This window comes from Rosa rugosa, chromosome 2 (genome assembly GCF_958449725.1).
Source record: "Rosa rugosa chromosome 2, drRosRugo1.1, whole genome shotgun sequence".
Taxonomy (NCBI): domain Eukaryota; kingdom Viridiplantae; phylum Streptophyta; class Magnoliopsida; order Rosales; family Rosaceae; genus Rosa; species Rosa rugosa.
The window spans coordinates 68,254,330-68,266,964 of NC_084821.1; the positions used below are offsets into that span (position 1 = coordinate 68,254,330).

The 12,635-nt window shown below is 38.1% G+C and overlaps 2 protein-coding genes across 3 annotated transcripts; both read right to left on the reverse strand.

Annotated features, from left to right (window-relative positions):
* Window positions 1-2,315, reverse strand: LOC133727880 (uncharacterized). 2 transcript variants are annotated; one of them, XM_062155296.1, is made up of 5 exons: window positions 2,105-2,315; window positions 1,916-2,008; window positions 1,717-1,830; window positions 623-919; window positions 1-465 (listed from the first exon to the last, which is right to left on the reverse strand). In XM_062155296.1, exons 1-5 carry the CDS (start codon window positions 2,270-2,272, stop codon window positions 13-15), a joined length of 1,125 nt encoding a protein of 374 aa, XP_062011280.1. In that variant the 5' UTR covers window positions 2,273-2,315; the 3' UTR covers window positions 1-12. The 2 variants fall into 2 exon arrangements, with proteins under 2 accessions (XP_062011280.1, XP_062011279.1); XM_062155295.1 differs by having other exon boundaries at window positions 1-516.
* Window positions 2,316-3,091: 776 nt separating this feature from the next.
* LOC133731372 (uncharacterized) lies at window positions 3,092-6,846 on the reverse strand. The gene is made up of 5 exons (XM_062158760.1): window positions 6,815-6,846; window positions 5,060-6,725; window positions 4,336-4,967; window positions 3,963-4,247; window positions 3,092-3,878 (listed from the first exon to the last, which is right to left on the reverse strand). The coding sequence occupies exons 1-5, from the start codon at window positions 6,844-6,846 to the stop codon at window positions 3,092-3,094; spliced, it is 3,402 nt and encodes a 1,133-aa protein (XP_062014744.1).
* Window positions 6,847-12,635: the final 5,789 nt, after the last annotated feature.

The window sequence follows — 12,635 nt, forward strand, 5'->3', positions numbered from 1 at the left end:
AAAGTTCATAAACTAAACTTGTTTGATGTACTTGATAGGCCATGCAATTGTACTTCCTTGAGCCATACTCAGTGTTCCAAACTCCCTAGTTGGTCGATATAAAGCTATATCCTCAAAAACATCAAGCACCCAAACTTTCCAGCATTCATGACCAAGGGGCACATGATGGATCTTTACATTTGGATCTTTTGACTCAAGTTTTGCAATTGCAACAACCTGTTCTTCCATCTCAAACCAATTTAACAATTCGATTCTATTCTGATCATCCTTTGTAACTTTGGTCCTTTTACCTTCCTTGTCTTTGCTTTGTGACCCATGATCAGCAGAATATTGAATACTTGAAGTTTTCTTTTGGTTGCTTTGCTTGCTTTGTGGCCTCCCACTGTCAGAACCTCGAACACTTGCAATATTTTGGTTGCTTTGTACTCCATCACTGCTATGATGTTGAACACTAGGATTTTCATTCTGCGTTTGTAGTGCAAACATGTTAGCAGAATGCTGAACACTGTTACTACCCTGCTATTATAACATTAAGGAAATCAGTAACATGGTTGACTTATCGACCCAAAGTTAATAATTACAAATAAATAAATAATTTAATAGATGTATTTTAAAGACTTACGTGGTTATTCCCTTGTTTCTCTGATCTTGCTAAAAGAGTGGCAACCACTTCTTTCAATCGTTCAATCTCTTGTGATTGAGAAAGCATATTCTGTGCTTGAGTGGACACTTGTTTCTCTAAGTTAGCAACTTTGTTTCCAACTTTGGTTTGATATTCTATCTTTGAAGGGACTGCTCCAAATCCTAACCCTCTTACCCGTCCTCGTGGATCAGGTCCTAGAACTTGTGCTACAGCATCATCTTTCAAAGAAGATGTTTGTGAAGGTTCTTGCTCTGCCCTTTTCTGCTTCACTTGTTTCTGTAAAAACCATGTGTCAGTTAGATTGTCAATTAGCTAGTCTTGTGGTATAGATATAGATTTCTTATTGAATTATTTGGTTAAAGAAATAAAAATATCTATGGCATTCAGTAAATACTTATTGATGACAATGGAAGGTGAAATTCTTAACCACAAATAATCTATTATTAAATTTATCATCTCAATAACCAAATCATTGTAAATTCTTGCAAGATTAGAAGGAAAAAAAAAAACAACCATCCAAATTGCATTAGTACATGAAAAATGCACTGAAATCACAATGACAGAGATAATGCACTGAAGCGTTTCCACACTACATGTTCTGGAATAAATTCAAGGCAATCAAACCAAAAGTAACTCACATATAGTCCCCAAAATTCTTTAACAACTTGTTATTTGGATCATTCCCATTCAAAACTCTGAAATAAAAAGAGGTACCAATATAAACAAACATGTGCAATTGACTCAGGAAACCTAATTTAAAGCCTGCTTAAGATGAAAACCTCCGGCAGATTGAAACCATTGAAAAAGTAATCCAAACTAGCAAAGCAAGCAAATGGAGAACAGACACATAATGGAACCAAATTTGCTTCTAGACAGAGAATTAATGGTCATTATTTGACTCTTTCCAAAGAAGAAGAAGAAGATATTATTCTTGCAAGTAATGATAATTTACGAGTCAAAACAGACTTACACTAACCCTTCTGGTACCTCTTCACCAAAATCCAAACTAAATACATAACTGATTAGGGAAAAAAAAATACCAAAAGATGAGCCATAAAGAAGAGTATACATACCACTATTTCCGGATCCTCAACTACTTCATCTGAACTCTTCTTCTTCTTTGCTTCATAAGCATGAATCCATATATCAGACCTTGATATCGCATCTGGATTTTCACTTTGTTCCCTCTACAAATCAACAAGTAGAAATAATCTTTATGTTATCAAATTATGAAACTCATATGACGTTAATATATAACCACATTATTCTTACCAATTCTTCTTCAAGCCGCGCGAAACTTTTTCTACTAGTTCTATGTAGTAAAGTTCTTCCTGCCCGCATTCTCTTGAATTTTTGACACTTCTCCTATGATAAACATATGGTCAAAGCATTTTTTGAAATCTGATATTGCAAGATAAATTCAGACTTGTATATATATTACAAAATACTTCTAAAACATACCTTAAATCCCACACTAGTTCTGTGTTTAATAAGAGCTAACCACTCATCCATGGATTCTATGTTATTAGGCTTGAGAAGGGCAGCAGCACGCTGTAAACCAACAACTTTGGCTTGCTCTTCCACTTCTTTCATCACTAAAGATCTATTATCTCGCCAAAGTTTCGTCATCCTTCGAAAAATATGCTTCTTGTAGAATTCATCAACAACAAAAGTTGTCTACAAAAGAAAATAAGTGAATCAATTGGTGAACATAAAAGGCTCGTTGTAATATGTTCCTATATATAAGTTTAGAAAACTTACTGTGACGTGTTTCCAAATCTGATCTTTGAAAGTATTAGATAGATCTTTCCAAGTTCCAGCGGTCATTGGTATTAGTTCTCTTGCTGAGGCTCCAATGAAAGAAGAGAATATACCTGCATTTTCTCCAATGGGCTGGCCTCTTTCATTGAATTCAACTACAATAGGAAGTTTCCTTTTTTTTTTGGCAATATCCAACAATTTGGCTTTACCCCGAGGGGGAATTTTTTTCTTTTCTGAGTTTGATGTAGCTTGACATTCCGGAATATCAGCTTCTATAGGGGATGAATTTGAATTTCCATTAGATATTCTTAAGGATTCATTCCTTTTTTCCCTAGCTGCAAGCACAAGAGCTGCTCGTGCAGCAGTATCCTGCCTTTTGGCTTTCTTTCCACCTTGTTTTGAGGTCTCTCCTCCACCCATACTTTATAGGGTCAACAGATTATGTTCTACAAAACACAAAAAAATTATGATCAATGTACTAACATGTAAAGCAATCTTATCCAAAACCACAAACTAAATTAGATCTTACCCTTAGAATATTGCTGTGCTGATAGATTATATCAATGCTTCTGTGGAATTTGAGTTATTCAGAGTCACCGTCACTCTGTTCAACCAGCAAACAAGCAAATTAATATCCTTGCTGATATTGATACCAGAACACACACAAACACATACAATGCAATAAATTCATTTAAGTATAACAAATATTGATACCAGAACACACACAAACACATACACAGAGATATATCTATTATTGTATGCAATTCCTACAATTACCGAATTGATTTCCTCATTATCATATCTCTCACATTCTTCATCCTCAACGTCGAGGTCTAGCTGTGATACATCTACTGGCATGTAAGCACTTTCATCACTATCATTCTCAAAAAACCCTCTTGGCGGTGCTTTGAGTACAACATGCCAATTCGAAGTGTCACTCTCTCTTGAATAAAAAACCTGTTTCGCTTGGGAAGCAAAAATAAACGGATCTCTATCAAACTGATGCTGCCCCTTGTGGAGGTTCACTAATGTAAAATCATCTTCAAATTTGACATCGGTCCCTATATTAGCCCAATAACAATCAAATAGGGGAACCTTAAATTGACGGTAGTCTAGCAGAACTATATCTCTTATAACACCATAGTAGGATATTCTGTCCATCTTCTGAAAATTATCCCTTGCACTTGCTCGACACATAGTGTCTCCTTCAACAAAAACACCACTATTTTGTGTGCTCTTCTCACTGGCCTCAGTTTGAAATCGGTTTCCATTGATGATGAAGCCTGTATGTGATACCACATCTGCTTTTGGCCGACAAGCAATCCACTTTACTGTATCTGACATATCTCTTGAATCACCAAATTTGACCTTATCAGCTAACCATCCACTAAAAGTACTAAGATGTCTCTGTTCAAGAAGGTTTTCATCATGCTCAAGACGCGTATCAGAATACTTTAGTTCTTCCCTGTGCATTCTGATAGGAAAAAGACTTGTATAAAAAAACTGGACAAGTAATCTAAAGTAAATTAGAACAACTAAATTTAGCAATCAAACTTACTCTCTCCATGGATCGACCTCTGAACTATTTGTCCACACAAATCGATGAGCAATCTCTAACATAGAAGAACTGAATAGTTTTAACTTCCCCTCACCAAGTGGTCGCCCTTCTAGTATTGTTTCATGCTCAAAATCCTCATTGCGTCTACTTTGAACACCTATTTCAGCTGCTCCTTTAATGTATCCACTACAAAAACGTGTCATTTCTTCAGCCAAATACTTTTCTGCTATGCATCCTTCAGGGTTTGATCGATTTTTGACATATCCTTTTAGGTCCTTCATAAACCTAAAAAAAAAAAAAAAACCTGCATTAGTATTGATACTATACAAAGGAACTAATCAATTATAGTTAATGAAGTGCAATGTAAGCTCACCTTTCGAAGGGGTACATCCAACGAAAATGTACAGGGCCACCAATTAGAGCTTCTTGTGCAAGGTGAATTGGTAGGTGAACCATAATGTCAAAGAAAGAGGGAGGAAAAAACCTTTCAAACATACACACAGTCTCTGCAATTTCTTCATCAAGAACACCAATATTTTTCTTCTCAATCTCTCTTTGACATAACTGATGGAAAAAAGAACACAAGCGAAAAATTGCAATTCTTGGTCCTTTGGGCAGAAGTCCTTTCAAAGCTACCGCAAGAATCTGTTGTATCAAAACATGGCAATCGTGTGACTTCAAACCCATGATCTTGTTGTCTTGTAAAGAGACACGATTTGCAAGATTAGAACAATACCCATCCGGCAATCTCAACTTGGCTAACCTCTTACAAAATATCTTCTTCTCCTTCTTTGAAAGCACGTAAGGTGCTGCATCACTTTTGGATTTGCTGGAACCATCTTCTTTTGGATGCAATTTCTTTTTAATACCCATCACTTTTAAATCTTTCCGAGAATTCAAGTTATCCTTCGTCTTTCCCTTCATGTTGAGTAAAGTGCCAATGATGCTCTCACATATATTTTTTTCAATGTGCATCATATCTAAATTGTGTCGCAATAACAAAGCCTGCAATATAGAGAATATATATTAAATTAATGCAATCAATGTTACAAGGTTTCAGCAAACTGTAATGAAACTAATTAAAAAAAAAAACGTACCTCCCAATATGGTAACTCAAAAAACATTGATTTCTTCTTCCATCTCTTTGAAGGCTTTAAAGGATCCTCACTGTCATCATCACTATCATCATCTGAATTGCCAATGGAGTCATCTTCCATTTCATTGACTGAACTTTTTTTACCTTCAGTTCTTCTCTTTTTTCTGCTGTTACTGCTGCCAACCTTTTTTTTTTTCTTTCTTGTGCAACGCTTAGCCTCCTTACCCCAATTATTTTTAATATTCTTCACCACTTGAAATACCTCTGAACCAGTTAGCTTTCTAGGCCTCACTCTATGTTCCTCGGTTCCATTAAACCAAGTTTTATTGTGCCGATATGGATGATCATGTGCAAGAAATCTCCTATGACACATATATGCATGCTTTCTTCCATTTGGCAGCCATTGAGAGGATGTTTGAACACCACATACCGGACATGCTTTCTTTCCCTTTGTGGAATATCCCGACAAATTCCCGTAAGCAGGAAAATCGTTTATTGTCCACATCAATATAGCTTTCAAGTTGAAGGCAGACTTGGTGAACGCATCATATGCAGTAACCCCATTGATCCATAACTCTTTTAAATCTTCAATAAGGGGTTCCAAGTATACATCAATGTCATTTCCCGGTTGCTTAGGACCGGGGATTAGTAATGTCAACATTAAATGTTCCTTGGACATGCATAACGATGGAGGGAGGTTATATGCAACCAAGATCACAGGCCAACAACTATATCGGGAACTAAGATCACCAAACGGATTAAATCCATCGGATGAAAGACCAAGTCTAAGATTACGAGGATCTTCTGCAAATGAAGGCCACTTGCTATCAATCTTCTTCCATGCAAGTGAGTCAACTGGATGACGCATCTTGCCATCTTGACTTTTATGAGTGTGATGCCATGTAAGTTGTTCTGCCTTTTCAGAATCCTTAAACATTCTTCTAAATCTAGGGATAATAGGAAAATATCTCAAGACCTTTGCAGGGACTCCTTTCTCAATCTTTTGGGTGCGCTTATTTACTTTCCACCGAGAGGCACCACATTTAGGACAAGTCTCCATGTGCTCTAGACTCTTTCTAAATAAACAACAATCATTAACATAAGCATGAATCTTCTCATACCCTAGATCAAATGCTTTGAGTAATTTTTTTGTTGAATATAGAGAACTAGGGAGTATGTTATCTGGAGGTAGAAGACTACGAACCATCTCTAGAAGTTCATCGTAGCCACTGTCAGATAAACTATTTCTTGCCTTAAACTTGTAAAACATAACTGTTGCTGACATCTTTGTGAAAGGACAGCCTGTGAATAAAGGAAGTTCTGCTTCGGAAACTAAATTTCCAACATTAGGCTCTAGTGGTGCAGGTGCAGGTTCCATAAATTCATCATCTAAATATGCATCTCTGTACATTCTATATGTCTCTAAATTCTCCATGTTTTCCATCATTTCTTGTTGTACAGAAGTGTTCGGATCCCCATGAATGGTACAGTTACAATAACCCTCATATAACCCATTTGAGATCAAGTGATCTAATACTTCATTAGGTGGATGAGACCAGATGTTTATACAGCCACTACAAGGGCATTGGATCTTCTTCGGGTACCCCTTACTTGCATGAATACTAATAACAAAGTTTCGTGCTCCATCATAAAAACCTCTAGGATCGCTATGACAAAAAAAATAACAGAATGTTTTTAAATTAGAATTAGGAGGTTTATATTATCATAATATTAATGTTTCTGGTTTAGATGTAACCTGTTTTTACAATGTGCCCATTCTGTTTCCATTTTGTTTCACCTTTGTTTTCCTTGAGGCTACATTCTAACTTGTATTTAGACAGCAAACACATTCCAGATGTTTAAATACTATAACTATAATTATCCAGATAATAAAAGAGTTACAAGTAATAAAAAGAAATTAAAAAAAAAACTAGCACAGAACTACACATATGCAGTTCTTTATATTTCATTGTTTCAATCATGTCTTGCTTAGTTAAAGGAATCTTGAAATCAAATGACAAGGAGAGAGAGAGACACAGAGAGAGAGAGAGATCTTACTAGTTAATGCATTTCACGGAAAGCATGATAATGGAGGTGATAATTTAATCTTTCATTCCACAGAAAAGTTGCCTTTATTACCAACTCTAGCACTGAACTGTCAATGTTGATATCTCCAAGGGTTGAAAAACTGTAGCTGGCTAATAAAACAACTAGATCAGAAATCATATAATAAGAATATAGCAATTAAAGAAAAAGTGGCTAGATAGAAGTAATACAACATAGACGTCCAGAGGACAAACAGATAACAAATTTGAAAAAAATAATAATAATAATTATAACTCTTGTGATCAAATATGCTAATTAATACCTACAACGTTGAGAGAAAAGAGGAAAAAATAAGCAGGCAAAATTGAGAGGAAAGAAGAACAGCTCAGAAAACGTTAAGGTGGTTTTAGGGTCCTCCTTTCTCTTAAGTTTTAATTAGAGGGTTCAATAACTATAAAGGTTTCAAGAAAGCAAAAACCAAACTCCTCCCTTCAACTTCAAAGGCTTGATTAGCTGCTCTAAGGCTGTAAGTCATGTATAATATTCCCTTCAAGATTATAGCATGAGGGTACCTAATACCAACCATACCAAATGAGATGTCAACCGCAAACTATCAGATCTTTTGCATTGCTTCTGTGTCATATCAAAGAACATGTATATTCATGAATAATGATGTAGGATACATATATATATACTATATCTGTCTTAAGACTGCTCAACTTTATACTACGTATACATATTGAAGAATATACTATATTTGTAGTCATATATACTCGGAAATAAGAGAAATAGATGTTTGAGAATTATTCTCAAGAGGTTCAAAACAAACAGAAAATTAGGCGAACATATAACATGTTTTTATTCTTCTTGCATACAGACTTTATATCCATATATACGATATTTATGTTCTCATGCCCCAAAAATGAACTCAATTCTTCAGGTCTTATTCAAACAAGATAGCTGCTACTACTGATTAATTGTTATTGCAGGGTGCACAAATAAACAGCCACCCTTAAATTAGAAAAAACTCCTCATGTTCTAAAGTGTTCTGAAGCTATGGCTAGCTTGGAACCAAGCATATTGTCCAGAAAAGCTATAGCTTGGAACAAATGAAATTTAAAATGCAGATTTATATGCTTGACCAATCTGTATGACTTTGGGAAGCAAATAATTTGGAGCTATCCGTCGTCTAATAAATGGGAATTTAGAGGATAATTGAATACATGAAGCACATAAGAAGTAGAACAGAGCAAGAAGGGAAGAAACGAATATTTTTGGCGCCGATCAATCATAATACACGTATGATATTAAATTAACAAGTACTATACATCATGGAAAAAACTTCAAAATGAACTAAATACTCACTCTTGTTTGTTTGGGGTAATGGAGCTGTGAGGTTGACGCACCTATTCCATGAGCAATATGAGAGACCTGTTGATGTCCGAAGCCGAGATTTCATATGCCAAGAAGCAGCTGGTAATAAAGTTTGAAGATTCACTAGATGAATAGGCTACTGATGATGGTCAAGATAACAAGGTTATCATGCTTGTTCCTTACAAATACTGAAAATGAGGAGAGAAAGAAAGGTCATCACTAACCTAATCCCAGCACACTTTGCATTAAATAATGAGAACCTATATCTAGCACATGCACTATGTAATAATATATATCTTCCTCAGCACACTCTTTTTTTCCAATTCCAACATAGTGAACTTAGAAACAATTTTCTCAAAGCCTTCTCATTGAATTCAAATTGCTGAGTTCTTGACAAAAAAAGAACCCACATATATAGAACCCAAACTAAAAGCAACAACATTTAACAAGAACCAACAACATAAATTTAAACAAGCCCACCAAGTGAGGGTCATATACAGACTGTTGCAGTAACAAAGGCATCTAGAAGACTTGGTCAAAGCAAGTAACAACTCACATACAGTCCCACTCCTAGTCAAAAATTCAGAGGAACGTACCAATGCATCTACCTTGTCATAGTGCTCCAAAAACTCATCACAATCGTGCATAAGACTTTGATCTGCTTTAACCGAGTCATCCACCAAATCAGAAACTCTGCCGCATCAATCAAACCAATTCAATACACTCAATCAAACCAAAAGTTTCAAATATTACATATCAAGCAGAAGCCCATCTCAGATAAACCAAATACCCAGCTACAAATCCTAAATTTTAGACAAACCCGGTTCACTTTTGATATAAAAACCCAATCAAATTTACCAAAATCCATATGAATCCACATGCAAGATCATATATATGGCCATACCTGAATTTATGAATAGAAATCACAATCTGAGATGCTCATCTTCGTCCTCGACTGAACACACAACGGCGGTCGACCCAACCCCTGTCGCGAAATCCGATAACCCAAGAGTAGAACTTGCGCGAGGAAGAGTTGAGATTTTTGCAATATCTTGAGAACAGGGTGATTAGATGGGAAGAAGAACTCGCGGGAAGGTTTGAGATTTTCGCTTTCAATTTTGGGGCATTGCGAACTGGTGATGAGTTTGCAAAGGGCATGACTTTCTTAGAAGAGAAAACTAAGAGAAGTAAGTAATTTTCGGGAAAGTTGCCAAAAGAGGGAAGAGAAAAGTGAGAGGGAAATCAGATATTTTAGGTTAAATTTCGCGCCTTAAAAAATTATGTTTTTACGGCATGCTTTTTTGCGAGCCATAAATAAGCTTTTCTATAGATGTTTTTACGGCATGCTTATTATGTGTGCCGTAAAAGCATAACACAATTACGGCGTGCTATTTTTGTGAGCCATAAAAGACAAACTGATAAGGTTATTAATGGCATGCATCTTATGCACGCCGTAAAAGAGTACATGACAAAGGTTGTTTACGGCATGCATCTTATGCACGCCGTAAAAGGGTAACATTTACGGCACAAAAAATTGCACGCCGTAAATTTTGCGCAGTAAAAGCCTTGAATTGTTGTAGTGACATGTGGGGGTAATCGACGATTTTTGGACTCATCATTATGCCAACTGACCCTTGCCATAAGTACGCGGACAATGGCGGTCATGAATGGGGTGGCAATTACCGTTATTAGTGCCACAATGAAGAAGGCGGGGCGGACGTGATAACGTGGCATGATGGCGTTATTCAATAACGCGGAGTTATTCAATAACGCGGAGTAATGGCGTTATGAATAACGCCATAACGCGGAGTAACGACATTATTCAATAACGCCATAACGCGGAGTAACGCCATAACGCGGAGTAATGGCGTTATTCAATAACGCCATAACGCGGGCCATAACGCGGAGTAACGGCGTTATTCAATAACGCCATAACGCGGAGTAACGGCGTTATTGAATAACGCCATAACGCGGAATAATGACGTTATTCAATAACGCGGAGTAATGGCGATATTAAACGCGACTTGTGGTGCAAGCTCTCCCTCATCTATAAATAGGGGGCATACTGACCAGGTAAACCATGGAATTCCTACCTGTTTGACTCCACTACTGAGAAACGTACTGACTTAGGCATCAGAGAGTTTTCTGCAGGTACCCCCCCATTCTCCTCGAGCCGACGGCCAAACTCCAGGTCAACGCTCCAAGGAAGCTTCTCGATCGTTCCCGGTCAGCTCCCGCTCCAGTCCGCATTCATTGGTGAGTCAAACTCCTCTACGGAATTTTTCGACACCAACAAGTGGCGCCGTCTGTGGGAAACACTTTTCCCTAAAAAGTGATGGCGGGAGCTGGCCCTGACGGGATCCCATTTTTGTCACTGAGGACTGGAAGTGACAAAATTTTGCCCTACCAGCCCTCAAATGGGTCCATCCCGGACCCAATTGGTGTTCTGAACTTGCCTCCGGTTGACGAGACGCAAAGGTTGAGACAATAGCAAATGTGGGTGCCAGCGGCGGAGCCAGACTAGGCCAATCCAAGAGAACACGTGACGAATCGTGGCGCGAAAAGATGGAAAAAATGATTGATGCATGCAAGCGTGCCGACCCTCTAGAACTCGTGGCCGAAATCTCTAGAGGCGTCGGTGCATCTCCATTCACCACTGACATCCTCAATGCGGCGAAACCTCGCAGGTTCATCACCCCAGTTTTCCAAAATTATGACGGGACTACCGATCCGGTAGACCACATCAAGGGGTACAAACAGCAGATGTCCATCGAGACAACCAACGAGAAACTGATGTGCAAACTTTTCCCTTTAAGCCTCACAGGGACCGCATCGACATGGTTCCAAGACCTCAAGCCCCAATCAATCCCATATTTCGAAACATTGAGCCAAACCTTCATCTCTCAATATTTTTGCAGTCGCAAGCAAAAAAAGGACATGGCGACCTTATTCAACACCAAGCAAAAAGTAGGAGAGAAAATCGAGTATTTCTTCAAGAGATTCAAGGCAGAGATGATGCACATCAATTGTGACCCTCAATGCGCGGCAATCGCCTTTCGAGAAGGACTCTTCCCAGGTACACCCCTATATGAAAATCTATTACGCGACCCGCCAAGAGACATGGATGATATTATTATAAGGGTCGAGGGTGAAATCCGGGTCGAGGGGGCAAAAAACCAGGTAACATAGACTGATGGTCTTTCTTTTAATAATTATTTGTTTGATTTTCACTTCCTTTTGTATTTGAAATGTATTTGTGGCCAGTGGCCAGAATAAATAAAATATTATTTGCTTAACTCGTGTGATTTAATGGTAAACCTTGCCCGCCGAACAAACGGGGATAGTTATAACCGAATCTCATTTCATAATAAATACATGAGGCCGGTGGCTGGAATGTAAGCGCAAGGCCGGTGGCTGGAATAATACATGAGGCTGGTGGCCGAAATAATGCATGAGGCCGGTGGCCAAAGTGTATGTGTGAGGCCGGTGGCCAAACAGAATGTATGAGGCCGGAGGCCAAAATATATGTGTAAGGCCTGTGGCCCAAAAGGAATGTATAAGGCCGGTGGCCAAAATAAATAATATATTGTTTATTGGACTTGAAGGAAAATGGGGGCAACTTTGTGTCCCATACAAAAACTACTTCTTTGCCTTGAGGGCAATCCATGAGTTCATCATATACGGTTTGATTTCGAACTCTTGTTGCTCTGAGTAAATTTGTGTTTTTTTTTCATTGTTATTGAACATGGGGGCAATAACGAGGAAGATCTCTTGACGAGGAAAGCTCGCAATAAAAGAAAAAACACCGTCAACGAAAAAAACTCTCGACGACGAAAAGGCTCTCGGTACGGAAAGCTCTTAGCGAAGAACAATGCTCTCGATGAGAAAAAATCTCTTTGCAAGGAAAAAGGCTCTCGACGAGGGAAAAAGCTATCGCTGAGGAGGTGAACTCTAGAGGATCCGTAAATTCCAAGGTGATAACCGCATCGAGGCTGGTAGGAGAAAGAGATCATACGGCGTTGACAGAGGGAACCTCAGAGTTGGGCTCGGGTTGGGGTCGAGGCCAGATTTTAGAAATTTCCTCTTAGGACGAGTGTCCAAAGAGAAAATTTGGGGGCATTGTGGGGGTAATCGACGATTTTTGGACTCATCATTAT

Coding starts and splice junctions, on each gene's coding strand:
- LOC133727880 (XM_062155295.1), bottom strand. CDS start 2,272: ATGACGAAACTTTGGCGAGATAATAGATCTTTAGTGATGAAAGAAGTG. Junction 2,009..2,104: donor GAACTAGTGTGGGATTTAAG/GTATGTTTTAGA, acceptor TGTTTATCATAG/GAGAAGTGTCAAAAATTCAA. Junction 1,831..1,915: donor CGCGGCTTGAAGAAGAATTG/GTAAGAATAATG, acceptor GTTGATTTGTAG/AGGGAACAAAGTGAAAATCC.
- LOC133731372 (XM_062158760.1), bottom strand. CDS start 6,846: ATGGAAACAGAATGGGCACATTGTAAAAACAG. Junction 6,726..6,814: donor TGGGCACATTGTAAAAACAG/GTTACATCTAAA, acceptor TTTTTGTCATAG/CGATCCTAGAGGTTTTTATG. Junction 4,968..5,059: donor TTGAGTTACCATATTGGGAG/GTACGTTTTTTT, acceptor TCTATATTGCAG/GCTTTGTTATTGCGACACAA.